This window comes from Oryctolagus cuniculus, chromosome 12 (genome assembly GCF_051225735.1).
Source record: "Oryctolagus cuniculus isolate XC-2025 breed Fujian yellow rabbit chromosome 12, ASM5122573v1, whole genome shotgun sequence".
Lineage (NCBI taxonomy): Eukaryota > Metazoa > Chordata > Mammalia > Lagomorpha > Leporidae > Oryctolagus > Oryctolagus cuniculus.
This window is the reverse complement of record NC_142878.1, coordinates 101,738,717-101,765,362: the sequence shown is the minus strand read 5'-3', so window position 1 is coordinate 101,765,362 and position 26,646 is coordinate 101,738,717. Positions and strand designations below refer to the sequence as shown.

The following is a 26,646-nucleotide window of genomic DNA, read 5'->3' as shown; positions in this document are numbered from 1 at the left end:
ATGGGAAGTTCGCTAACAGATAAGAGGGATGCCGGTCCAGCTCTTTTTCTTGAAAATGTGCTTTTTGATTTTGAATGGCTTCAATTTATTTTGAGACTAATGAAAATCAGTTCACCAAGGGATTCTTCATCGCTCACACTGAAACATAGGAGAATGTAGAAGACACCTGAGAGACAGACAGACAGACAGACAGGGCTGCATTCGCTGGCCACTCCGCAGGCGCCCACAGCTGGCAGGGCTGGAGCCAGGAGCTGGGAAGTCTCCAGGTCTCCACGAGTGGCAGGGACCTGAATACCCGAGCATCACCACTGCCTCCCCAGGGCTGCGCTGGTGGGCGGCGGGGTCAGGAGCCAGAGCCAGGAGTGAAACCCAGGCACTCCAGGGGGACGGGCATCCTGGTCACTAGGCCAGATGTGCCCCCCCCCCCCCCCCCGACGGCGTCTTTGAACTGGGCTATGTAACTGACAGATTTACTTAAACAAAATGCCAGAACTTGTCATGGGTAAAAAAAAAAAAAAAAAAAAAAAAAGACAAAATATTTCAAATTTATAAGGTTTATCTTCATAAAAGGCCAAAAATATTTTATTAAAAATACACATGGAAGCACAATAAAAATATTTCTAGCCACCAATAAAACAAGTGTCAATTAAAGGTAATGGGAAAGTTAATCTCTCTTTAGCTACTTAAGATTCACGTGAAAAAATTTTAGTAAAAGCAGATTTTAAAACAGCAGTGAATATTTCCTTGGGAAAACATTTTTCAAGCATTATGAAACAGTCTGATGATTTGACTTTGATATCGAGGCCCATATAAGGCGCATGTGTCTGGTAACTAATTATTGCCCCAACCCTCATTTCCTGTTATGAATTTTTTATGTGCGTGGGCCATATTCAGTTTTGAGTAGTTTCATTTTCATGCTCACTATTGTAGGTGATTAAATTACAATTTTTCATACTTAGCAACTGTTTCTTATATGCAAACAGAACATTGAGATAAACGGCCAAGTTTATTCACAAATAACTTTGAATATATTTAAATAAACTTTCTCAACAACTTGAATTCCCCTTCAAGGAGAAGTCTACTTACAAAATCCCGTGTTAGAGTTCACACAGTACAGAGCAAGAATTTCTTCTTAAGTATTCGTGAATGAAAAGGGAATACAGTGGGGCAAAACCAGTACCCGTGCGACAAAAACCAGGAGCGTGGAGAGGGAGCACGTGAAGTCATATTTTTACTCCACTTTTTCATCCCCCTTTGTTTTTATGAAGAACTCTGGTTTGTAGATACAACGATAGGCCAAGAGCTGAGGCAGAACTCCATATGCTATGTTTAATGCTAAAAAAAGGCCTTTCGCTTCTTCAGGGACTCTGTAGACATAGGCAGTTCTAGCATGAAGGGAAGCACCAACGTGAGAAAACTGAGCCTGTTGCATTAAAACAAAAACAAAAAGATGAGTAAGCATGAATCCGTGTTGGGTTGGATGCGTGATGGGTTCTGAAGGGTTCGGTTAGATTGCTTTCCTGTGCCCTGCAAACCAGGCTCACCCACAGGCCCGACACCTTCAGCACATCTAGTTGTGAATATGGTAGTCTTCCGTTAAATGTAGTCTTTCATGAAATTGCAGGCGATTCCTGATACAGCTGTCAGATAAAGTATATACCTTCCTCAGCGAGGTTCCTCATGTCACGTGTTCCTCAGCCCAGGCAGTGCCACATTCCAAACATCAGTGACCCAGCAGAAAAGTCTAAACTCTGCTGTGCATTCTGGAGGTCCTACATGACAGACTCGGCTGTGGTTCCCAGACCGTGTGCCAATAAAAACAAAGTACAGATCTCTAAAAGCTTTTAGCATAATAAACTAAGCACCTGCACCTCATCTGTCAGTCTGAACCGCACCTTGGAGCAAGGGCTCTAGACCCCTTCCGATGTAGTTTCTGTTTGTTTCTTCATGTGGTTGGTTTTTACACAACTGAAGAAATACTAAGGGTGATTTTCTAAGATGAGGCTGCTAACAGCTTCGGTGGGGCAGGGGCACGGTTGCCGTGTATAAGATGGCAGAAGCTCATGCAGGCCACCGTGCAGAGAGGGATGTGTTCCGAGGTGTGAGCTTGCCAAACGGGAAGTCAGGGGCTTCCCAGGGTACTCGCGTCCTCGTTCAGAACACACATTCAGGATGTGCCAGGTTTTTTTTTTTTGTTTTTTTTTTTTTTTTTTTTTTTTTTTTATACTTAAGCACAGAGGAAGATTTTTGGAAAGGGTAATGCTAGCAGCAAGGTTAAAAACTCCTATGAGAGGATGTCCTTAGGAGGCTTTTCTTGTCACACACACACACACACACACACCCCACCTTGGAGTCTGCATTTTATATCTTGCCAAAATTCAAAATGTATGTGCGTAAGAGATGGGGAATCTAAATATAACAAGCAGTAAATTATTAGTTTAGCAGGGTCGCGGTGAAGAGACAGAAGATACTGTAATCTGAAGTCGCCCAAGTGACAAGAAGAGAGCTAAATGATTGGCCTTCAACACAGAACTTGGGTTTCCTTCCATAGGAAGTCAGTGTAGTCGGCTAAGATAACAGCCTGTTGACTCTGCCACGACAGGAACGCGGCGGGCTTTTCCAGGCGCCCCCTTCATGAGTTTGTATCCGTGGCAGACACCATAATAGACTGCAGTTGTACAAATCACCGACATGTTCACGGCGCCTGGGTACAGCCGCGCTTCTCTCTCGAGCTAGGAGTTCCCGTGATGTGTGGCCAAAGACCAGCACATAAGTCGTCTGGCACGCCTCCCGCAGGCAGAGGCCCAGACAGAACCAGCAAGTGTATCTGCACCCGCGGGCTACAAGGACAGGCGACCATGAGAAAGCAAGGGCACACGTGGGGCTTCCTGAGGTGCCACCATGTGGACATTCCAGGAAAGCTGCAGCGGAGCCTGGCTCCGGCCACTGTGTTTCCCTAAAGCCTATTTTGAATGGCCGCGTTTTTCTGAATATATAGCCGGTCTCAGAGGCAGGGGTTCCTGGTGGCTCTACCTTTATAAACACTTGCTCACATCACAAGATCGGCACAACTGGGGAAGGCCAACCAGCTTTCAAAGAACACGAGCAGTCGTGCCCGCCTGATAGGGAAGTGGGGTCCTGGAGGCCCGTTTCCTGCACCGCCAGGGCAGTGAATACCTCATTCTCACAGACAGCAGCACTAAAGCCTCATTTGTGTCCTTAGACTGTAAGCCCACGGGGCAGGTCCTGTGTCTGATGTGTCGCATTGTTCAAGCTCAATAAACATTCAGCAACAGTGGTCTTGTGGCTGTCGGAGTCCAAGAGATCCCCAGAGCCTCTTTCTGTGCTCTGAATTAGGAAGCTCTCCTGCGACTGCGCCGAGTTCTGGCGCATTTAGGGGGGCACCCAGCCACACGGTTTGCTCCCCCGGGTGGAATCCTGTTATGTTTTCATGGCTGCAAAGTTCCAAACAAAACGCAGTCTCACCTGAGGACCCCTCCCTTCCCAAGGCAGCAGCTGGGGGCAGACACGGGAGTGGTTTCCCTGCTTGTGGGGCCTCCTAAGGTTTCCGGGCCCAGAAATTTCTCCACAACTCAGGAACATGAGCTTGAGTCCTAACAGTCATTTTTTTCTATGTCGTTCAAGATCACTGTTTACAGAAATCATTGAGATATACTCTGATTTCTTACCATAATGGATGATTAGAAAATGACCCGCTAAAGGCACCCAAAGGTTCACTTTTAGTAGCACTGTCCTATATTTATGGAGGCAGCCTGGACAGGGTGACTGAAAATCACAATGCTGTAGATGCTGCAAGCGTGTTAATGTGTCGCCGCGAACCCTGACAAACAACAGCCAGTGTGAACACCGAACAGTAACAAGCAACAGCCAGCGTGAACACGGAACAGTCGCAGGGCTGTTGGGTCAGAACCCTGTTACCTGTCTCAAGAGCTTTCTGAGCAGCATAGTAGAGGTGCAGGGCACCTACAGTCAAATCCCAGCTCCACCAGAAACCTGCAGCGGGGCCTCGGGCAAGGCATGGCGCCTCTGGCGGCCTCATCTGGGACAGCCGGTCATGGTGGACCCCACCCCCAGCCGGGGACCGCTCAGGACAGACACATACATAGCTCAGCCGGGATCCCTGCTCTCCTTTGCTGGACACCTAGGCTGTTTCTAACTCCCCTTGTTGACCTTATGGCTGTCAAGAGTCTCCAGCGAGGGCCAGTAAGTATGTAGATGGTAAACCCCAAAGGCTACTGTGAAGGCTATGATGTTCAGTAGTAACGGTAACACAAGAATGGCAAGTGCCTCCCAGTCAGGAGTGAGCTGGTGGGGGCGGCTGAGGGGCAGGAGGGAGTGCACTGTAAGTCCTGAGGCTGACGTTTCAGGTAATAATTATGTGCAATACACACTGAGGAGTCGGTTTCACTGTCTACAGACTAACCCATCACCTAGGCAACGTGAGGCATTTCTCCTGCAACCTTGCGACCAGGGGTTTCCCAGCAGTGATGAAGAGTGAGATAGCTGGTGTGTGCCAAGCACTCTTCCATTTAATCCTCAGCAACTCTGCTAGGGGGCAGCTCTTCCTGCCGTCACTCACCAGGAGAGGAAAGGGTTAGGGCGAAGAAGCCGGCGCCACCGGGCCCGGGAGTACAGCTGGGGTTGGAAGCCGTCTGCCTCCAGAGCGCAGGCTCCCAGCCATATGGAGCACGTTGCCTCTGATTCGATTTCCAGGGCTATTGCATCACAGAATGTGCTGCTGGCCCCCTGTACCACAGCAGACACCCAGATCCATGGGTGTTCCAGTCCCTTCTATAAAGTGGCATGGTGTTTGCATATAACCTGTCTACTTCAAGCCGTCTCTGATTTATGTAGGATGCCCAGGACAGCGTAAGTGCTATGTGAATGTTTTTAGACTGTGTTGTGTAGGGAGTGGACCAAACAAGTCTGTGCCTATTCAGTGCAGCAAAACCACGGTTAGCCTAACTACATTTTCCATTCAAAGGTGGCTGAGCCTCCACTACAGAGGGCCAACCATACAATGCCAGCAAGTGGACTGGACTTTCCAGGTCAGACTTGCCACCTTAGTGCTGCAGTAAGGATTTGCTAGGAAAAGGTAGTTGGTGGGGCTGGCACTGTGGCGCAGCGGATAAAGCCGCCACCTGTGACGCCGGCACTCCATATGGGTGCTGGGTCATGTCTCAGCTGCTCCACTGCTGATCCAGCTCCCTGCTAATGCACCTGGGAAAGCAGCAGAAGACGGCCCAATGTTTGGGCCCCTGCATCCACGTGGGAGACCTGGAAGAAGCTCCTGGCTTCAGACCAGCCCAGCTCCTGCCGTTGTGGCCATTTGTGGAGTGAATCAGTGGCTGGTTCTCTCTCTCTCCCTCTCTGTGTGTGTAACTCTGCCTTTGGAATAAATTATAAATAAATATTTATAAAAAGATAGTTGTTATGAGTAAGTCTCCAGTGGAAGTCTAAAATTGAGTCCTGGCTTTATTCTATTTCTTTTTGCATTTTGATTGCTCTTTGGATTTCTGAAGGCAGAAATCCTGCCTTCAGTACCAACGAACTCCTACATCTGAATTCCAGGATGCAGTAACTATCTGATGTGTCTTCCACTGACCTAAAAGTTTTTCAAGGATTTTTTTTTCTTATTAAATTGCATGGGTCTCGGGAGTGCTGTCTTTCCAAAACAGCAGGTTTTGATGAAGTTGCTGGGATCAGGAATTCAGGATTCTGATCACATGCCTCTCTGCTTTTTCCTTAGGCTAATTAGTACCAAGAAATTGATCAGTTAGAGCCCGGCCAAGGACCACGGGCACGACACCTCACTCTTGAGTTAGGCCGCTGTGCCCCGGGGGGCTGGGAGAGCCATCTGACAGTCACAGGCTCTGGGCCTGGACACCCACTGGCAAGAGAGGAGCTTGGGACAAAGCCCAGGAGTGGCCGCAGGCCCTGAGATCTGCCTGAGGCTGCAGCTCTGTGGGCCACACTGCCCTTCGCAGCACCACCCAGCAGGAGCCCCAGGTGCCACGTCTCTGCTAGCCTCCTAGCTGACAACGCTGCTGCTGCACCCGGGGCCAGTGCAGGGCAGGCCGGGGCGCACCGCATGCAGAGGAAAGGCCTGGCGTGGGGCTGGTGCTGGGCTCTGGGCCCTGGGCTGCCATCCTGGCTTTGCTCCCAATTCCAGCTTCCTGCGCTGTGCACCCTGGGAGGGAGCAGGTGATGGCTCAAGCAGCTGGGTCATTGCCACCCACGTGGGAAACTCCACATTGAGTTCCTGACCCTGGCTTCAGCCTAGCCCAACACTGGCTATTGGTAGGGCATTTGGGGAGTGAACCAGCACGCAGATCTCTGTGTCTCTGTCTTGGATAAATAAAAATGCATAGTAAGAACCAATAAAAGCCAGCCAGAGGGAGATGGATGTGAGGCCCCCTGTAGTGGAGGATACAGGAGAACAGATCTGGGGACCAAGAAAACCAAAGCCAAGGCTTACTCTGCTCCCTCCCACCCCTAAATGCCTCCTCCTGGTGTTTCCTGGGGAGACTTGGCCCTATAAAGCCTCAGAGATCAGCTTAGGTGCCTCCCCCCCCCCCCGGTCCCTGGAGGCTCTCAACTGCCCTGTGCCACATCCAGCATCTACCTTTGGGCCTTAGCTAACGGCTCAGAGCGCAGGGATGCAGGGCAGAGGTGGGCGTGCACTCTGCCAGCATTTCCTGTCTCTACTCTGCCATCTTCGAGCCTGCAACCTGAGGCAAGTGAACCAAAGCCGTCCTGGGCCCGGCTTCCTCATCTTGCAACAGGGAATTAAAAATTAAAAAAAAAAAAAAAAAAAAAGATGCAAAGGTAATACCATGAGTGCGTCAGGCTGTGTCTCTTGCGGCACATGACCTTGACCAGGCCTGGCCCTTGAAAATGCCCCCCCACCCCCCAACCACCCCCACCCCGTGATCTTTAAAGGAGCAAGAGCTGGAGTCTGGTTAGCCTCAAGTGCGTGAGCTCCTGAGAACTCAGGCCAGTGCAGCGGAGCTGGGAGAGAATGGATGGATCTGCGAATCACTCTGGAGACAACTAGCCAGACCTAGAGAGGGGCTCGACAGGGAGGGGAGCGCATGGCAGGTGTAAATTACTCCTGAGGTTTTTTGGGGGGATAATTTATACATAGAATCAACAGGAGTCCTGCTCTAGACATAAAATCTGAGGTGCCTGTGAGACAGCCAAGTGTGAAACCAAATATGCGAGCCTGGGAGCAGTAGGGGCTAAAAACGAAACTGGAAGCCGTTCCCTCGCGGCTGCTGCTGGAAAAGTCAAAAGCAAAGACCCCCAGACGGAGGCCTGAATTCCCAGGTCTGAATGCTCACTTCCGATGCAGCATCCGCTTCTCTGATGCCAATATTCTAACTTTGTAACAAAGGGCCTCAGATTGGAAGGATTTAACCCAAATATGCCCCCACAAATACTGTGTTTTTCAACCCTGTAAATTCTAGTTTGTCTATTTATATAGCACGAGTATATAATTATAAAAATGAAATTTAAAGTTATTTTTAAATTTCTGTTAAGGGGATACAATTACTTTAATCTCTTTGTTCAGAAGATCGGTTTGTTTGCTGAGTGCTACCTTTGCGCTTTGTGCGCTAATTCCATGGACAGTTTCACTTCAGTTCCATGCAGTAAGATTTCGCGGAACAGCTCCTCCCGGCCAGGCACGGGGCTGGGAAGAATGAAATGACAGGCCTCGCGTTTCAGGAGCAGAAAAAAAAATGTTTAAGCCCGTTCCCTGGTTCTGTGTCTCGTGGTTGAGGCCAACAGCAGAATGCTGAGGTCTCAAACAGGGATAGCATTGGGATTTCCCAGCTCCCAAACCTTTCTTAGTAGCCATGGTGTCTAGAGATTGGGCAGTGGTCCTATGCAGCCACCGTGCCATTTGCTGGGGCGGGGGGGGGGGTTGCACCTAGGGCAAATCACTTAACATCCGGGCCCCTCCTCTGCATCCCTGGATAGCTCAGCCCCCAGGCGGCAGCCGGGAGATGGGGAGAAACCGTCTGGCTGCAGTGCGCCTCGTACCTGAGCGACGCCTCCCGCGTGTATGAGCGTGATGTCCGGCATCCAGCAGCACCCAGGGACCACCAAGCCGTACAGCGCGATCACGAAGTAGGGGACGGAGTAGAACATGGACGCCAGCATCTGTACGGAACAGAAACACCGTCAGCGACCTCACGGGCGCTCGGCCGGCTCGCCGCCTCCGTGGGACCGCGTTGTTCCCACTGTGGTGGTTTAAGAGTAAAAAAAAAGAATTTCAGAAAACTCCTGGGCTTCACAACGCCTTGACCTGAATCTTAGGGTAAGCAGCAGGATCCTTGATGTAGGGCTCTTGGAACTGGGCGTAGAGTCGGCAGAGCTCCGCGGGGCAATCCAAAGCAATCTGAGGACAAAGAGGAACTGGTTACACACGCGCGCGGTCACGCCTGGCTCCTCGGGTTTGCCAGGAAGGCTAAGGTGCCGGCTTCGGGCACAGGCCGCTCTGCTGTGTGGCCTTGCGGGGGAGGGGGGGCCAAGGCAGCATCTCTCCAAGGAGGGGGAGCAGAGGACGGCAGGGGAGCCCTCGCCTTGGGCAGCGGCGGTCAAGTGTCTGGGTTGGGCTAGCCAGAGCACAGCTGGCTTTAGCGTGTGGGAATAAGCGGCTAACTGGTCAACCGTTCCCATACCACACCGCGTTCATCTTACCACTGTGGGAGTCCCCTCTCCCCCTGCCGCCCAGAGCACTCAAGGACAGTGACTGGCACCGGCCATCCAACAGACAAGCATCCCTCTAGCACAGCCCTGGGTCCCCTCTGACTCATCTCCCCGCTCTGGCACTGCTCCGCCGAGACCACAGGCCGAAGCACCTGCTGCCCACCAGGGGGCCCCAAATGGGCCCCACCCCAAAGCCAAACGGTGAAAACCCCGCTCACCAGGCCCGCACCCCCACACGTGCACCCGGTTCTCTCCCCGTGTGCGGGGAACTGGACGGGACCATGTGAGCACACCGCTGGACTGGTGATTTGGGGTCTGGACCGTGGCAAACACAGCAAGCTAAGCAAACACCAGTGTCAGCGAGGGGGTCTGAGCACAGCTCCCGGCCTGGCCACTTTCATCTCCCCTGCCGCGGCCCCTGCTGCTGTGAGCCGGCTCCTCCGGGGAGGTCCTGCCCAGCCTCGGCCCACACAGATCTCTCCCAGCCCAGGGGCCCTGGGTTCCTGAACGACCTGTCACCCAGCCACCATTCAGTGAGCACTTACTATGTGTGAGGCCCCTACCAAGAGTTGGAGGTGCATTATCGTAAGCTTAGGAGCAAACTGTGGTTCCAAGAGGTTAAGTCCTGTGTCCAAGACCACACATTTAGTACGGGCCAGGATCCTGGACCACACATCTAGTACACGGCCAGGACCCCAGACCACACATCTAGTACACGGACAGCATCCCGGACCACACATCTAGTACACGGCCAGGACCCCAGACCACACATCTAGTACACGGACAGCATCCCGGACCACACATCTAGTACACGGCCAGGACCCCAGACCACACATCTAGTACACGGCCAGGATCCCGGACCACACATCTAGTACAGGGCCGACATCCCAGACCACACATCTAGTACTTGGCCAAGACCTTAGACCACACATCTAGTGCACAGCCGGCATCCAGGACCACACATCTAGTACACGGCCAGGACCCCAGCTCCCAAGCCCACAGGTCTTTTTCTTCGCCTGTGCGCTCTTGCGTCGGTAGAGGGCGCCCGCATGCCTGCACGTGAATCAGGCCCCTGGATACACAGGCTGCAAACCTGACCTCGGGGGACTCAGCACCGTGCTGGCCAGTGAGACAGTCACGTGACCCTGCACCGCTAGGCTGTGGGCACCTGCTGCCCCTTCCTCAGTCCCATCGCCCCCCACCCCGCTCCCGAGGACGCCACGCCCGCGCGCAAAGACATTTACACTCGAATCAGAAACGTCTCAGGAGCCAGAGGAGCCCTCTCGGGAGCAGAGGCGCAGGCCCCCAGGCTCTAACGGAGGCCCAGGGGTCTGATTAGCCTGGCTTCCCCGCCTGCAAGCCGGAGCCGCCCAGCAGGGACTTACCAGGCCTCGGAACAGGCAGAACCCGGTCGCCAGCAGGAGCCACAGGACCAGCACGAAATCAAACGGGCGTCTCAGCAGGTCCTTGGCTTGAGCTTCCTGCACAACCTGAAACAGAGCGTGCGGCTAGCCAGCAGGCCCCGGGTGCCGAAGGAGAATCGGAAATCCACTGGCGAGGCGGACGCCACGGCGAGGGCCGAGGAGAGGATGTTCCCCCCCAGTCCGCGTCTGGAACCACTGGCCATGGGACTCTAGGCATCCCCCCTAAGTCACGGCCCCCCATCTGGGAAACGGAGAGGCGGCACCTCGCAGCTCTCCGAGGAGGCGCCTGCTCCCTGAAATGCCACTTCCACGAGTACAGATGTTAACTACGCTCATTGAAAAATACAGCCCTAGAAGTCAACCATAAGCCTGCCCACCACAACAGCTGGCATACTTTCCTAGTCGCATGCATTTATGTATACAAAGGCACACCTAAAATCTCTATTTTTTCACAAAATTAGGATATCGTGGATATTAAAAAAATGTTTGATGTGTTCTTTTTGGCCTCAGCCTCTACCTATATTAAAAGCTCTTCCCGGGTGGGGCTGACACGGTGGCCAAGCGGGTAAAGCTGCTGCCTGCAATCCCTGGCATCCCGTATGGACGCCAGTTCAAGACCCAGCTGCTCCACTTCCGATCCAGCTCCCGGCTGAGGTGCCTGGAGAAAGCAGGGGAAGATGGGCAAGGGTTTGGGCCCCTGCTACCCACACAGGAGACCTGGATGCGTGCTCCAACGGCCCAGCCCTGGCCACTGTGGCCATCTAGGGAGTGAGCCAGCAAACGGAAGCTCACTCTCTCTGTCTCTCCATCTCTCTGTAACTCTGCTTTTCAAATAAATAAATCTTTTTTAAAAAAAAACACTTTCCCATATTATTAAAAATTCTTCTAAAACTAAAATAATTCCGGCCGGCGCCACGGCTCACTAGGCTAATCCTCCGCCTGTGGCGCCGGCACACCGGGTTCTAGTCCCAGTCGGGGCACCGGATTCTGTCCTGGTTGCTCCTCTTCCAGGCCAGCTCTCTGCTGTGGCCCGGGAAGGCAGTGGAGGATGGCCCAGGTCCTTGGGCCCTGCACCCCATGGGAGACCAGGAGAAGCACCTGGCTCCTGGCTTCGGATCAGCGCAGCACGCCGGCCGCAACACACTGGCTGTAGCGGCCACTTGGGGGGGGGGGGTGAACCAACGGAAAAAGGAAGACCTTTCTCTCTGTCTCTCTCTGTCAAAAAATTTTTTTAAAAAATTCCATAGGGAAGAGACCTTAGCCACTCTCCCATCACTGGACATATAAGCATTTTTTTTAACTGCTATATTTAATGTGATGAAGAACAACTTTATACGTGAATCTTTAACAGCACCTCTAGTGGTTTTTCTGAGGACAGGATCCAAGAATTGAAATCCCTGGGTTAAAGCGTTGTGTTTGTTAAGGCTGATCACAATGCAAACCACTCTGCACGCTCAGTCTGGACTGTGCACCTGTCAGCACCGTGTGGTCACCCCTGGTTAGCACTGCGGTTTGGCATTAAAAACAATGCTAATAAAGAGATCCCTGTGTCTCCTGGCATGACCGCTCTTGCCGACACTCAGGCGCGGAGCCTTCCAAAGCCGAGGAGGTAAAGGCCAAGGCCAAGGTCACTCTTTTTGTTTTCTTTTGAACCACTACCTCATTCCTCCGAGTGACTGAAGGGGGTGCCGGCGGTCACTGTGCCGGCCTGTGTTTGCTCAGCAGGTGTCTAAATGTTCACAAACCAGGTGTACATGAGCCCCGGTAAGCGGCTTCTGTAAACCTCGTGGAATCGTGTTCTGTCTCTAGTAATTCAGCTTTGCTTAAAGGCCACTGCTTACGGATCTAATACTTATGAAAGCAAGAGAGACTGAGAGAGATGTCGCGGGCTTAAAACCAAGACCTTCCCAGGGTACCTGTCAGGCCGGCACTGGTCCACTGTCACCACCGTGGCTGTGCAGGGAAGAGAGGTGCCCCGGAAGACATCCGTGGGGCTGAAATCTCGGGTCTCAGAGCCTGCGGCTCTGTGGGCTGCATTGTCTCTCCAGCTAAGGAAGCAGCGCCCAGGTGCTCAATGTGTCATTAACAGCACCCGGCAAACCACAGGCTGTGGGCCGGCGCGGGGTCGGGAGGGGGAGCCAGCGGGACCAGGGGCACAGGAGCTGCCCGGAAGTACGGCCTCCCCCACAGCAGCAGCTGCCCCCGCACTGGGCCCCCGTAACTACGCCGTCACACGGCGGGCGCTCGGGCCTCGGAGGCACAGGTGACCCCCGTGGGTCTGGGGACGCGTTTTACATTGAAACTTAATCCAGTCACCTTTGAGGGATAATTACAAGTTTCTGCCGGCTGATTATAAATTCTGAAACCAGCCCAGACAGGAAGACACGCGTATGGTATACTTAAGAAGAAAGCTGGGCAAATTCGTGTTCCATACTTCCCTATTTAAAAGAGAAAAAAAAAAAAAAGAGAAAGTCAGAAGTTGACCGAAAGCACAGCTAACCGGCCACAAGCGAACACTCCGAACACCCCTCCCCCCATCCCCGGTCATCGAAAATGTGCAATAGACCCGCCAGGACTTGGAATGATGGAAAAAGCAATGTCCGTTTCAAACCATCAGGCATTTCCTAACAGGCACCCCCCGTCCTCAGAACTCAACAGTGAGCACCCTGATTCCCCGTAGGCATCAGGGTCTTTTTCCTTCGGCCCTCGGGGGTCTCCATTTCCAAGAACATTTTCTGAGTGCTCGCGACGCGTGACGTCACCGTATCTGCCCACTGTCGTCACCAACACCCTCCTCCACCCCGCGAGGTCCAGAAGAAATCGAGACTCCCTAACCCTTGCCTGTGATCCGTGCACACGTCTGACAACTACTCAGAAACAGCTTTTGAGACAAGGGTGAGGTTTAGGAGGCAGACGGGAGCAATTCCGCTTTCACCACAGGCTCGGGGGCTCCCGGCTCTACCGTAACCGGAAGCGCACCTCTGCTCAAAGACGATCGCCCCTGTTTCCAGGACAGAGACGTAAAAGAGGAAAAAGTGTCTTACCTACAATGTTCCCGGGCACGAAGACAACAATGCTCATTATAATGGATCCAACCCAGTAGAGGCCGACGGTTCTGTAACTTTCCCTGGAACAAATGAAAAAAAAAAAAATCTGACTTGGCGCACTTTGTCTTAGGAGAGCAAAGACGCTCAACATTGCGCGTTCTCATTAGCAAAGCTCGCGAATCGGAGCTTCCTGAGCTGGGAGCAAGGGACGAAACACACAGGGAGATGGTGCTGTGTGCACCGAGGCGCTATGAAACCAAACACCATCCTCACGGCCACGGCACGCCTGCCTTTCCTACTGCGGAAAAAACTCGCTACGACAAGGGGAAAAAAAAAAAAAGTCCCAGGAAGTACGGAGACTGGGGCCAGGCCAGGTGAGGTGAGAAGAGATAGGAGGAGAGAGAGACCTAGCAGAGCCTCGGGGCTTTGTGTGAACTGGGCAGGCGCGGGGGGGGGGGGGGGGGGGAGGGGGGGGGGACGAGGAGGCCAGGTCTGTTTCCCACCCACGGAACTGGCACCCACGTCCAGTTCACCTGCTCTCGCGACCGACTTACTCCCAGGCTATGGCCGCCACCATCACGAGGTACATCAGGTAATGCGCCGAGCCGTCCCAGTAGCAGATCATGTGGCCGTAGGCGGTGTTCAGGTAGGGTTCACCCTAAGGAGGCATCCGACGGAAGGCTGCTGTGAGTGACTCAAACGCTGGTTTTTAGTTAGTTAATTAATTTGACTGGGGGGCAGTCATAGAGAGAGAGAGAGCGAGCGAGCTCCCATCCGCTCACTGGCTCTCTCCCCCAGTGACCACGACAGCTGCATGAGTCCAAAGCCGGGAGCCGGGAGCTGCACCCAGGTCTCCGGTGTGGGTGGCAGGAAGGGACCCGATGCTTGGGCATCCCCTGCAGCCTCCCGGGGCCAGCATTCGCAGGACGCTGGAATCAAAAGCCAAGCCAGGACTCGAACCCAGGCATCTTAACTGAAGTCGTAACCACTAGGCCAAACACTCACCCCGAACTTATCTTTCTGCTCCATTTCCTGTGAGTTTTCTGAAGACCCCTTGCATGCACAGACGGGCGGCGGGGAACCCAGCGCTCCACACAGCCCCTCGTCTACCCTTCCCAGCAGCCCTGTGGGATGGACATCGCTGGCTCCATTTCACAGATAAGGAAACTGAGGCCCCGGAAGATTTTACAAGACTTGCCCGAGATCACGCAGCTGGCACCTGGCAGAGACGGCACAGCCAGGAAGAGCCAGAAAACGTCACTGGGATGAACATGAGATCTTACATGACGGACAGCACGTCCGTGCTGGTGTGGCTGCTGGCAAGTCACTGTCAGGTGTGCCTGGCTTTGAGGTGACGTCCTGGCCCCACCTTGTCTCCTTCCCTCTTTCTCCCACCTTCCTGCTCTCCCGGCTCACCTCGCCTGTCGCCCAAGGATGCCCCAAGTCCCTCCCCAGCAAGGAAGGGTGCGGATCCACCAGGCTGGCAGTCAGCCAAGCAGGCGGGGCCTTCTCCGATGGCTGGTGCTCCCCACAAATCAGGGTTAGCACCCCAGCAGGGCAGGAAGCAAGCTCAGCCCAGTCTCCTCCCCTGGCCCCGGGGGTCCCAGGCCCCTAGTCGCTCTGCAGGACCCGCCCTCAGCACAAAGCCCCATCAAGCCCTGTGGATGTCCCCGAGCCCTGGAAACCCCCGCGTGTCCCAGGGGACCTCAGCACCACCCACTGGTGGGGATGTGTCCCAGGGAGACACGGACTCCCTGTCCGCTCCCTCCTCTGCCCCAGCTGTCCCCTCCCTGGGTGCCTTCTGCCTCCCTGGGTAGCCAGGAGCGTTTGCCATCCGCTGTACGCGGCAGTTCCTCTGTGTGGGCAGAGCCGTGTCCCTGCCACGCAGAAAAACACGTTCACCCCTCCCTGAGGGCCGATCCCGCCCTGATTTAAAATCCTCCCTCACCCCTGGGAACAAGTGCCGCCTCGACTTCCGGTCCAGCTCCCTGCTGGGAGGCAGCAGGTGATGGCTCAAGTACTTGGGTCCCTGCCAGCCACGTGGGAGACCCAGATGGGGCTCCTGGCTCCTGGCTTCAGCCTGGCTCAGCCTTGATTGTTGTGGGCATTCAGAGAGTGAACCAGCAGGTGAAAGCTCACTCTCTCTCTCTGTTGCTCTTTCAAGTAAATACAGTTTAAAGTCTTCCCCCACACACAGGATGGAGTCCACACTCTTGGCTCACAGAGAAATCTGTCCAGAATTTGAAATGCAGATGCAGAATAAGCTTCCCTGTGTGACCTTGAGAAGCTCCCCGAATCCCTGTGCGGCTACATCGTCACATCAGAAGTAAGGAAACAGCTCTCTAGCTTGCTCGCTCGCTCGCTCTCTCTCCCAGATGCTCTGAGCTGCGTGTGTGCACAGGGGGTGGGAGGTGGGGGTTAAACAGCACAACCAAATGGCTCCCTTGAATGCCTCTGTGTTTGGCACCTAGCAAATTTAACATGGGGGCTTTCGCAGGTTCTATGAAGGGCCTCGCGAGTTCCTCATTTATGTTAGGTATAGGTCGAGGGGAGAGGCGGGTGGGCGGCACGATGCAGTCGCAGGAGCAGGAGACAGGTGCGCAGGCCGCCCTGCTCGCCCAGGCCCGCGGCGTGAGCTGCCCACCGGCCAGGGGCCCCTACCTCTCTCAGGTAGTAGGTCATGAAGCCGTCGATGATCCCATCTTGCTCCAGCCCGATGATGAGGTTCACCACGCTCGTAAATCCGAAAACCGCATACACTAGGGCAGGGAGGCAGCAGTTTACAAAGCAGGCCTCTGGGCGGCGCTGTGGAGCAGCAGTAGAGCCGCACCCCAACACCAGCATCCCGTATGGGCGCCAGTTCGAGTTCCGGATGCTCCACTTCCGATTCTGCTTCCTGCTAATGCACCTGGGGAAGCAGTGGAAGATGGCCCAAGTGCTTGGGTCCCTGCACCCACGTGGGAGACCTGGAAGAAGCTCTTGACTCCTGGCCCAGCCCCAGGCATTGTGGCCATTTGGGGAGTGAACCATAGATGGAAGATCTCTCTTTCTCTGTCTCTTCCTGTTTCCCCATAACTGACCTTCAAATGAATAAATAAATATTTTTAAAAATTGTAAAGGCATAATACGGTGCATTATGTTAAAAAATAAATAAAAATAAAAAGCGGGAATCATGGGAGGCAGGGATAGTGGCTCAATTGCTTGGGCCTCTGCCACCCACGTAGGAGACCCAGATGGAGTTCTGGGCTCCTGGCTCCAGCCCTGGCTGTTGTGGGTATTTGGGGAGTGAACCAGCAGATGGAATGTTCTTCACGTTTTCTAGAAGATCTTGCTGACGTCATCAACCTAGACTAACAGACCAGACACCTGCTGCACACCCAGTGGGTCTCAGGCTGCCCACCCTGGGTGTAGGGAGCACGTCCCCAAGGTGGGGAATGACACCAGGCCACCCCAGCATCCCACTGGGCAGCAGGGACAAAGCCAGCGGCCAACGGGCCTGTGAAGCACAGTGGTGACCCAAGGGCTGAAAACAGTGACTTAGCAGAGGGGAATCGTTTCATGGGTCCCGGGGCCAGGCTGCAGCCCCGCGTGTCCGGTTGTTTGCCTGCTCCAGGCCGGGCTCTATGCAAGAGGCTTTAGGATAAAAGGCCAAGGGATGACAAAAATAGAAGCCAAGATGGCACGGTGGGCTATTACAGGAGAAAAAGCCGTGTCGCCGGCCGGGGTGTACATAGCTGGCACAGACAACGGCTATGGGGAATCAGCTTTGTGTTTGTTATTTTTTCTAGACAGCCGCATTTTAAGTAAGAACAAATTGGTGTCGAACCCTGGGCACGGACAGCAGGGGCCAGCCTCAGCTGCCTTCCCGGGAGCATGAGCAGGGAGCTGGAGCAGAAGCCAAGTGGCTGGGTCTTGAACCAGTACTCCAATACCGGATGCCGGCCTTGCAGGGGGTGGCTCAGCTCACTGCGCCACAGCGCCGGCCCCCACTTCCTCACTCTCCTCCTTTGGAAGGCGCCAGGATTAGCAGGGAAGGAGGCGATGAGAGTCTAATCTACCGACAGCAGCAGATGCTACCGCGGCTGGCAGATGCCGCGTTACCGAGGACAAGGATGTGGTCCCTGGCTTCCAGTGGGCGAGGAGCCTGGCTCGGGCCGCCGTGCGCTCAAAGCTGTAACAGACAAGGACACTGGCATAGCTAAGTGTGGGCTGCGTGGAGTGGGGCAGGAAGAGGATGTGGAACTTGAGGTCCCTGGGCCCAGCGCATCTGCTCCCTGGCTATGAAAACAGCAGCAAGCCGCACAATTCCTCTCAGCTCCCGAGTTCCGTGGGCGGGCGCTGGGAGAAGCCCGCGGCTCACCACTCTCCCTTCCCGCTCTGCCTCTGCCAGGCCCTCCGTGGGCAGAGACTGCTCCCTGCGCTCAGCCCGCCGCCTCGCGAGTGACAGCGGCCACTCCAGAGCACGGCTGGCATTAAGTGACTTGGCTTCCCCTCCTCTCATCCCGCTGTGCTGCTCTGCCCACCGCGAGAAGGGCAGGCTCTGGGGAGGGAGCTGCTTGTCTGAAGGCAGGGAGCCGCAGGGAACAGCCCTGAATCCCACCCACAGCCCCAGGAGTGAGAAAACTGGATGCCTCGAGAAGACCCGGAGATTTGGGGAGTGTAGACACAACATGAAACGCCTGGCAAAGTGCAGGCCACAGGAAGCATTCACAGGCCAAGGGCAGCCTTGTGGAGGCGGCACACGTGGCCATGGGCTTCAAGGTCAAGGCCCCTGTGACCTTGATCCCATGGCTCTGCAGCTCTGAGCCAGCATCTTCCTTCGCATATGGAGGGCTACTGTGATGAGGATCAAATAAAACAACAGTGTGAGTGAGCGCTCAGAGCCCTTGCAGAGCCCAGCGGGTGCTCAGCCAGCACCGGCGGCAGTCTGCTTCATTTCACACACACACACACACGCACATACACACACTCACACACACATATACACACTCACACACCCACACACACGCACATACACACACTCACACACCCACACCCACGCACGTACACACTCACACACACGCACATATACACACGCACATATACACACTCACACACCCACACACATGCACATACACACACACACGCACACACACTCACACACCCACACGCACATACACACTCACACACACACGCACACACACACATGCACACACACACTCACACACACATACACACACGCACATACACACTCACACACGCACACACATACACTCACACACACACATACACTCACACACACACGCACATATACACACACATGCACATACACACACCCACACACCCACACACATGTACATACACACACTCACACACTCATATATTCACACACTCACACATTCTCACATACAATCACATATTCACACACTCATACAATCACATACTCTCACACCCACTCCCACACACTCACAATCACACATTCACACACACAAACTGACACACACTCACACACATACACACACTCAATCACACACATGCAATCACATAGACTCATAATCACATACTCACAATCACACACACAACACACACACTCAACACACATCCTTACATACTCACAGTCACAATCACAAATTCACACACCCACACACATACAATCACACACTCTCACACCCACTCCCACAACTCACACTCACGCAATCACAATCACACATTCACACACACATACACACACTCACAATCACACACAATGACACTCTCGTACCCCCACACTCACACACACGTGCTGGCTGGGAACTGTCCCATCCCCCTCCTCATCTTACCCCCCCATGGTTAGTACAAGGGGGAATCTCAGAAAGTTTGTGGAAACATAGAGTTAAAAGGAAAGCATAATTTTGGTGCAAAAAAAAGTGTAAAATCCATGCATAGTTTTTACATAACAAGTAGCTTCCATGAACTTTTTGAAGACTAAGCCAATTTTACTTGGTGAACCTTTTTTAATCCCAGAATGAACTTATCTTCTAATTCCATTTTCCACAAACTTTCTGAAGCGCCCTCGCTTTATTGTTTTCCTGTCTTATACAAACTGTGCAGACAGAGGCACCCCACTTCTCTGCCAGATTAGGGGGGCGGGGGACAGGAAGCCCGCGAAGGGGCTGGTACCCGAGCTGAAGCCAGAAGTCAGAGGTCAGGGCCCCAGCATGCTAGGCGCTGGGGGAATGAGGCTTGGTGGCCCTGGCGGAAACCCTCCTCCAGGGTCCCACCTGCGAGAGGGCGGAGCCACAGCTGAGGACAGGCGCCTGAAACACCGCCCACTTCCGGCCGCTGTCACCGGCGGGTACACAACCAAAGAGGAACAGGTGCGAGGAGGAGACGTACCATAGAACAGCGGGTCCCGGGGCGGTTTTCTTTTGACAAGGACCCGGGCCAGCAAGGCCACCAGCAGCAGGATGAAGGCAGCCACCCCTACAATTGTCCAGGAGCTGCAACAACCAGAAGAGGGAGGCGGTCATTTAGGAAAACAAACACCGGGTGCCTGCAACTTCCTGACCATTGAATTTACTGGCCGGCCGGGGCCTCAGGGACGGCCTTTGGCCTCTGCCTGCAGCTCTGTCACCATACAGGCAGGGACATTCCTCTGCCACCCTCCGGGCCAGAGCCCGGGGACTTCAGGGGAAGGGAGCCACCAGGCCCTCAGCCTCCACGTGTCCTGACCAGTCTCCTGTGCACAGGCATTAGGTCTGGAGCGCCCTCTACCCCACCCCCACTGGCCCTTGCGGGCTCCACCTACCCTCTTCCAACCCCAGTGCCCCATCGCTTGCTTCCTCCAGGCCAGCCAGAAGAAATACACAGACAGAGCTCCCTGCCCCCACACACACCTTCCGGGGCACAAGGGCAAGGTCACGTGTACTAGAGGACTTCAAATGATTCGTGAGAAAATGGAATTTGAAGATACGTTCATTTCAGTGCAAAACAGTTTTGAAACACATGCATAGTTTTTCTCATGATACACTATGGGTTTTCTAGAAAATTCTTCAAGACCCCTTGTATATCCAAACAGGCCAGAGGGTGAGGCCAGGAAATCCTAGGAGGAGGAGAGTGTGGGCCAGGCCTGAGGCCAGCGTGGAGTCAGCCCACACCAGGGCCAGCCTGGTCTCCAGCAGCAAACCAGGGGCACAAACCCCAGATCTGCTCCCGGGAAAGGCAGGGTGGCAGGGAGACCCCGCAGAGCAGGGCGTGGGCAGTCAGGAGGCTGGACCCTGGCGCCCTCTCCAACTGCGTGACCGTGGCAAAGTCACATCCTCTGCACTCATCTGGTTTTTAATTTACTGAAAAACCTACTGAGAAAAATCCGTACCCTGCATGCCTCTGTGGCAGGTCCTGGGGACACCATGTATACAAGGGGCTCCTGTCTGCATGGAAGACCCACTGTGGGGAGCAACTGAGACTAGACTAAGTTACTGGAATTAAGACTTATTCTATGCATCTGCTCTCCCACAATATGGCGCTGAGAGAAAGAGACCAAACAACCTCTACGCAGCTGCCTCTTGCCAATTTGACTGATAAGCTGCAGGAGCTGATCCTGCTCCTGATTGGAGGAGAGCAGCGTGCTCGGCGTGTGGGCAGCAGAGTTGGGATTGGTGGAAGAGGACTATAAAGGAGGAGAGAGACAACATGCACCAGGAACATCCGGATAACATCTGAGCAGCCCACATCTGAGCAGCCCCCGAGAGAGCCGGCCGGCGGTGTGCCGCTCCCCCGCGGAAGTGGGGAAAGTGGCAGGGGGAGCTGCCCCTCCACGGAGTGGAGGGGTCGGCAGCCAACCCGGGAAGGACCAGCAGCAAACCCGGGAAGGGCCAAGCAGACAAAAGAACAGCGCAGGGTTTAGTGTCGTTCCTCCACGAAGATGGGGAGCGACAGACAACCCACCTCAATAACTCCCACCTCCACGAGGTTACTTCCCTCCCACACCTCCAAAAACAGGGCCCCCAGCTCTAGACAAAGAACCACCTGAGGCCACGCCAATGGCCTTCATGGCTACACCAGGACTTACCATCTTCAGAGCTGCAGAAAGTGCCTCTCCTGAGCCGACACCACCCCCCGCACACACGCAACACACACACACCCCAACATGGCAACCTGACACTGGACTTTGGATAACCTTTGCCATATGCCCCAGGATAAAGGAAGAGGACGGGAAGGAAAGAGGTTAGGAGCGAAAGTGGAAAGGAGGGAGGGAGAGAAATGGATGTTGGATGAGTAGGTGGATGTTGGATGGATGGTGGATGATGGATGGATGTTGGATGGATGGATGGTGGGTGATGGATGGATGGATGTTGGATGATGGGTGGATGGATGGATGGATGTAGGATGATGGGTGGATGGAGGGACTGATGGTGAATGATGGATGGAGAGTGGATGATGGATGGATGGATGGATGGTGGATGATGGATGGAGAGTGGATGATGGATGGATGGATGGATGGATGGTGGGGATAGATGGATAGTGGATGATGGATGGATGGATGGATAGATGGATGGATGGATAGATGGATGGTGGATGATGGATGGATGGATGGATGGTGGATGACAGACGGATGGTGGGGATGGATGGATGGATGGTGGATGACAGATGGATGAATGGATGGGTGGGTGGTGGGGATGGATGGATAGATGATGGATGGATGGTGGATGACGGATTGATGGATGGATGGATGGATGGATGTTGGGGATGGATGGATGGTGGGTGATGGATGGATGTTGGATGATGGATGGATGGATGGATGGTGGATGACAGATGGATGGATGGATGGTGGATGGTGGATAATATGGATGATAGCTAATGGATGGATGGATGGATGGAAGGACAGAGAGCTGTGTGATAAGAATGAGAATGGATGGCCGTGTCGAATCTAAAAGCTAGGAGGCTCCTGGTAGTACACATCCGTGAGTGCTCCATGCTCCTCCTTAGGGATGAGCCAAAGGGAAGGCTGATGTGGGTCAAGAACATGACCCTGGGCTGAAGCGCCTGGGAGGGAGGAGGTCAGAGGTCAGGCACGCTGCAGCACTTTCATGAAGAACAGCCTGAGGCAGGTGGTGGGCTGCTCCTACCAAGAGCCCGATTTCACAGGCAGCACAGTCACACGGCCGGTGCCCTGGTGGAGCAGGGGGAAGCCGTGCAAACTGGTTCACAGCATCCCCTGTGCACGCCACCTCTAGGGAGGAGGAAAGAGCGAAGGGAAACTGGGGCGGCAGGTCCCTGGAGACCTCCCGCAGCAGCCAAGCACAGGATCTGCTCAGGTCAGCGGGAGTGGCCAACAGAGGGACTGGCCAAGTAGGGGCTCGGGCAGGCAAGCCCAGAGTGACATGGTTGTTAGTCTCGGAGGGACGGGGGTTACAGATGCCCTTCCAGGAACAGACACCTCCCAAGGAGGGGCACGGATGGATGCGTAGGAGCCGTGTGTGTGTGTGTGTGTGTGTGTGTGTGTGAGAGAGAGAGAGAGAGAGAGAGAGTCCAACCCTTCCTGACCTACCTCCTCCCCACCTTCCCACCTAATTTGCCTTTTCTGTTTTTCAGACTTTCACAAAGTCTGAAATATAACCAGGCGCCCACTCTGCACAGGTGCTGGGTTGGGCAGACAAAACCAAGGTGAGCCACAGCCTGGGGAGGTGTGTTCCAGCCCCAAGGAAGGAACTCTTGTGGGAAAGGTGCGATCCAGAGGCTGGGGTTGCTCCAAGAGGAGAGGCACCCCTTCACTTGGAGGGAGAGCCACAAAAGGAAGGGGCGGGGTTTTACTCTGTGTGGGCCATGCAATGTCTTCAACTGTCAGTGCCCCCAGGGAGAGAAGCGGCACCCCAGCAAAGAGGCAGGGGAGGGCCAGGCAGGTTCAAGGGGCAAGGTCACTAGCATAGTGGGTGGGGCCTCACCTGGGAGCCTCTGCCGCAGGCCAGGTCAGAGAGGGCCAGGGCCACAGAGCAGGGAAGGGAGGGGACAGACACCAGGCCAGTCCCTGCACCTGTGGGGCAGGGGGTGGCGAGAGGCGAGTGAGGGTCTGAGGCCACTGGAATTTTAACCTACAGGAGGGCGGGAGGAGCAGCTGGAACCAAAGCTTCAAAGACGCGGCAGGGCTTAGCAACGCGATCCGTATGGCCCAGCAGTACCCAGTTCTGTCCCCACCAAGGCAGATGCAAATGCCGTTGTCTCTTCCAAGTGGCTGAGGCCGAAACCCTGGAGTCGTCTGCAAATCCCCCTGCTCTCCTCCAAGATACCTGACAGGTGCACCCACTTCCTGCCCGCTCTGCTCCCCGTGTTTCCCAGCACTGGCGTCCCCTCCTCCAGGAAACCTCCCCTGGCCACCAGCCCCCTTCCCGTCCCCATCTCTTCATGCATTTGTGGATGTCTGTCTCAACCTTTTTTTTTTTTGAAGGGCAGAGACACAGACAGAAGTCCCATCCACAGGGTCACTCCCCAGATGCAATGGCCAGGGCTGGTTCAGACAGAAACTCGTAGCCAGGAACACCATCCAGGTTCTCCCTCCCCCGTGTGAGGCTGCTCCCCATCACCGGGGCCATCATCTGCTGCCTCCCGGGGTCTGCCTTAGCAGGAAGCTGCAGTCGGGGGCAGCTAGGAATTAAACCCAGGTGTTCCAATGTGGGACACAGCTCTTCACCACTCAGCCGAACACCAGTGCTCCCCCCTCCCCCCCCGGCCTTTTCTGGCTTGGTCACGGCTATGTCCCCACACTTGGAACAGCCCAGGATACAGGAGGCACCCAGTAAATAGTCACTGAACTGCCCATAATGCCACTTGAGGGGCACAGGGTCCCCTTGGGCAGTCCAATGGCAGACACTTAACAGGAGAGGCATGGAGAGGCAGCAGGAGGAGGGCAGGCACCGCCCGCGCACAGGGAACCCCCGGTACAGGTGCTTCCGGGGACAAGGTGGCCCCAGCGCCACACAGGCGTCCCTGCTCTGCTGTAGACACTCAGCGGCTGTCAGCTGCAGCCTGCAGACTGATGCAATTTCCTTAGCACCAACCGCCAGCCTCCCCCCACCACGGCAGGCCCTGAAGCTGTCCCCTTTCCCTCTGCGCCCCTGGGGCTTTGGGCTGCCCCTGCAGAGCTGAGACCCCAGGCGGGGCTTCGGACCCAGGCTCAGGGCCCCTCCTTCGGCCCCACCCACCTCCCTGTCCCCACTTCTCCTTTCGCGGCTGCGCCTACACACACAAGCCTCCCTGCATCCTGACCACAGGATGCAAACAGAGCCCACTTGGCAGACGAGAAAAGCGAGGCCAGGCCCCAGCGATAGTGCCCAAACCAGGCCTGGAACCCACGGCCCTGCCTGCTGGCTCGGGGCGACTCCTGCGCGTCAGCCACAGTAGTTTCTAAAATTAATAAGAAATGGTGAGTATGTGGAAGTCCATACATGGAAACTTCCCGGTGAAATGGGGAGGGGAGGAGGCGGCCGGCTGGCAGCGGGGCCAGGCTCCTCGCCTCCGCGTTGGTCCGCTCCCCACCGGCGCCCCACCGCGCTGCCCAAGGACAGGGGCATCGCCCCGTTGACCTCCGTGACCCGGCCACGCGCGCGGGGCAGGCAAGAGGCAGGCACCCGGCAGTCGCCCCCTCCCGCCCCCGGCAGGCGGCGTAGACCCCGGCCCGCGCGCCCCCAGGCGGCCCCGGTTCCCTGCGTCCCGGTGCGGGCGGACTCGGGGCCCCATCGCAAAGTTGCCCGAGCTCCCGCCGCGCCCCGCCGGCCCCGGGCGCGACCCCCGCGGCGCCCGCCACTCACTCGCGCTGGGCCGCCAGGTGGTTGAAGACGTAGGTGACCGGGATGGCCGAGAGGGACAGCACGAAGACCCCGGTGGCCGCCGAAGCACTCATCGCCGCCGCCGCCGCGCCGCTCGCTCCTCACCGCATCCCGCCCGCGCCCCGCCCGCTTCCGGCGGCGCCCGCGCCCCGCGGCGTCGGCCCTCGGAGCCCCGGCCGCGCCCCGCCCCGCGCGCCCCGCGCCGCGTCCCCGGCCGCCCGGAGCAGCGCCGCGGTGCAGTCCCGGGAGGCGCCCTCGCCTCGCCGCTGGCCCCTTGGCGCCGGCCCCGCCCCGGCACAGGTGCCCCCGGCGCGCGCCCGCGGCGGGACGGCGGCCCCAGGCGCACCGCGGAGCTGACGGTCACGCGGCGGCCGGACCCGGGGCTGTCGGAGCGGGAGGGGCCTGGGACCGGGTCCCCAGCGGGACCAACGCTCGGGCGACCTTGGGAGGAGCGGGCGAAGAATCGGAATCCTGGTTTTAAACCCTGGGTGCCCACTCACCGGCAGTGACTCTTGGACAAATGACTTAACCTCTGTGCGTGTCTTCCCTGTGGTCACCCCCTCCACGCAAGCGCGAGGGAACGCAGGGCCCCGAATCCTTGCGCCTGGGGCTGCCTAGGATATCGAAATCCAGTGAATCTACCGCAGGCTAATCTGTAAATTGAGGATTTTGTACGGCCCGGGATAATGTTCTCATTATCCAAATGGCCCTTGGGAGCAAACAGGCTGGCCACCCCTGCGCAGGACACTGGAGTCGGACCCTGCCCCGCTCTTCCCGTCTCTGGGTTGGGGGGGGTGGCAATGAAGCTGCCCCCCAGGGCAGTGCGCGATTGCGGGGCAGGGGTAGGTAGGGCTCTGCTGGTTTCTATTCCAGGAAGCTGCTGGAGGCCAGGCTGCCACCAAAGGAGCCCGGTGGACCCGAGGGGGAACAAAGGCTGGGAGGCCAGGGCGGGCCTCGCAGCGCGGTCGCGGTCACGGTCACAGCTCCTGCTGGGGCGGGGGCGGGAGGGGGGCTGTGGCTGCCGTGTGCAGCCAGGGTCCGGACCTGCCCGGGGCTGCGGGAGGGTGGGGAAGGGAGTTTCAGACGCGCCTAAGAGAGGGGCACGGGTCTGTACTTGGGGCAGGGGGACTTACTGCTGGGCTTGTGTTGGCCATGAGGGGAAATGAGCCACAAAGCAGACAGCCCCAGGGCCACCGGGCTCAGCAGGTGGGTCTCCCTACGTCTGAGCTCCAGACGCCAAAGCTTCATCCAGAGGTGGCCGCACCTGTGACCTGCCCATCACGCTCTTCCACGACCACTGCTGAGGGTCACCGGTCTCCTTAACCCCTCCCTGCAGGCGATGAGGAAGACATCTCTGAGCCCCTGTGCCTCCCTCTTGCTAATCTGAAGCCAGCCCCCCCCCATCAGTCCTCCTTGTTTCAGTTTTTCCCTCTGCTTTGTGCCTGGAACCCCCAGAACCCTCTGCATCCTATCCCTGCCACAGACACCTGCTCAGGCATCCCCAGGGCCTGAGCTTTCTCCCCACGTGCCACCTTCTCCTTCTTGTCTCGTCCACGCGTAGTTCTTCTGACCATGTGGACGCTGGCAGATCCCACGTCATCCTTCCCAGCTCTCGGCTCCTCCCTCGGCATCACTGCCTGGGCCTCCTTGTGCTCAACA

At 55.9% G+C, this 26,646-nt stretch overlaps 1 protein-coding gene across 13 annotated transcripts; it reads right to left on the bottom strand.

Moving 5' to 3' along the window:
• Positions 1-538: 538 nt before the first annotated feature.
• Positions 539-25,936, bottom strand: TM6SF1 (transmembrane 6 superfamily member 1). 13 transcript variants are annotated; one of them, XR_016218370.1, is made up of 10 exons: positions 24,970-25,150; positions 19,562-19,665; positions 15,869-15,966; positions 13,762-13,865; positions 13,205-13,287; positions 12,077-12,598; positions 10,122-10,226; positions 8,333-8,425; positions 8,068-8,187; positions 539-1,423 (listed from the first exon to the last, which is right to left on the bottom strand). XR_016218370.1 is itself a non-coding variant. In XM_051834261.3 (10 exons), exons 3-10 carry the CDS (start codon positions 15,887-15,889, stop codon positions 1,232-1,234), a joined length of 840 nt encoding a protein of 279 aa, XP_051690221.1. In that variant the 5' UTR covers positions 15,890-15,966; positions 19,562-19,665; positions 25,488-25,936; the 3' UTR covers positions 539-1,231. The 13 variants fall into 13 exon arrangements, 11 of the variants coding, with proteins under 11 accessions (XP_051690221.1, XP_051690216.1, XP_089166908.1 ...); XM_051834261.3 differs by lacking the exon at positions 24,970-25,150 and adding an exon at positions 25,488-25,936 and having other exon boundaries at positions 12,477-12,598; XM_051834256.3 differs by having other exon boundaries at positions 12,477-12,598; positions 24,970-25,437.
• Positions 25,937-26,646: the final 710 nt, after the last annotated feature.

Bases quoted from the DNA above. Each gene is read 5' to 3' on its own strand.
- TM6SF1 (XM_051834256.3), bottom strand. From the start codon at position 25,061: ATGAGTGCTTCGGCGGCCACCGGGGTCTTCGTGCTGTCCCTCTCGGCC. The intron at 13,866-15,868 runs GTAGGGGCCCCT...ATGCCTCCTTAG, and splicing joins TGACCTACTACCTGAGAGAG to GGTGAACCCTACCTGAACAC. The intron at 8,188-8,332 runs GTCAAGGCGTTG...TGTTCCGTACAG, and splicing joins CTGCTTACCCTAAGATTCAG to ATGCTGGCGTCCATGTTCTA.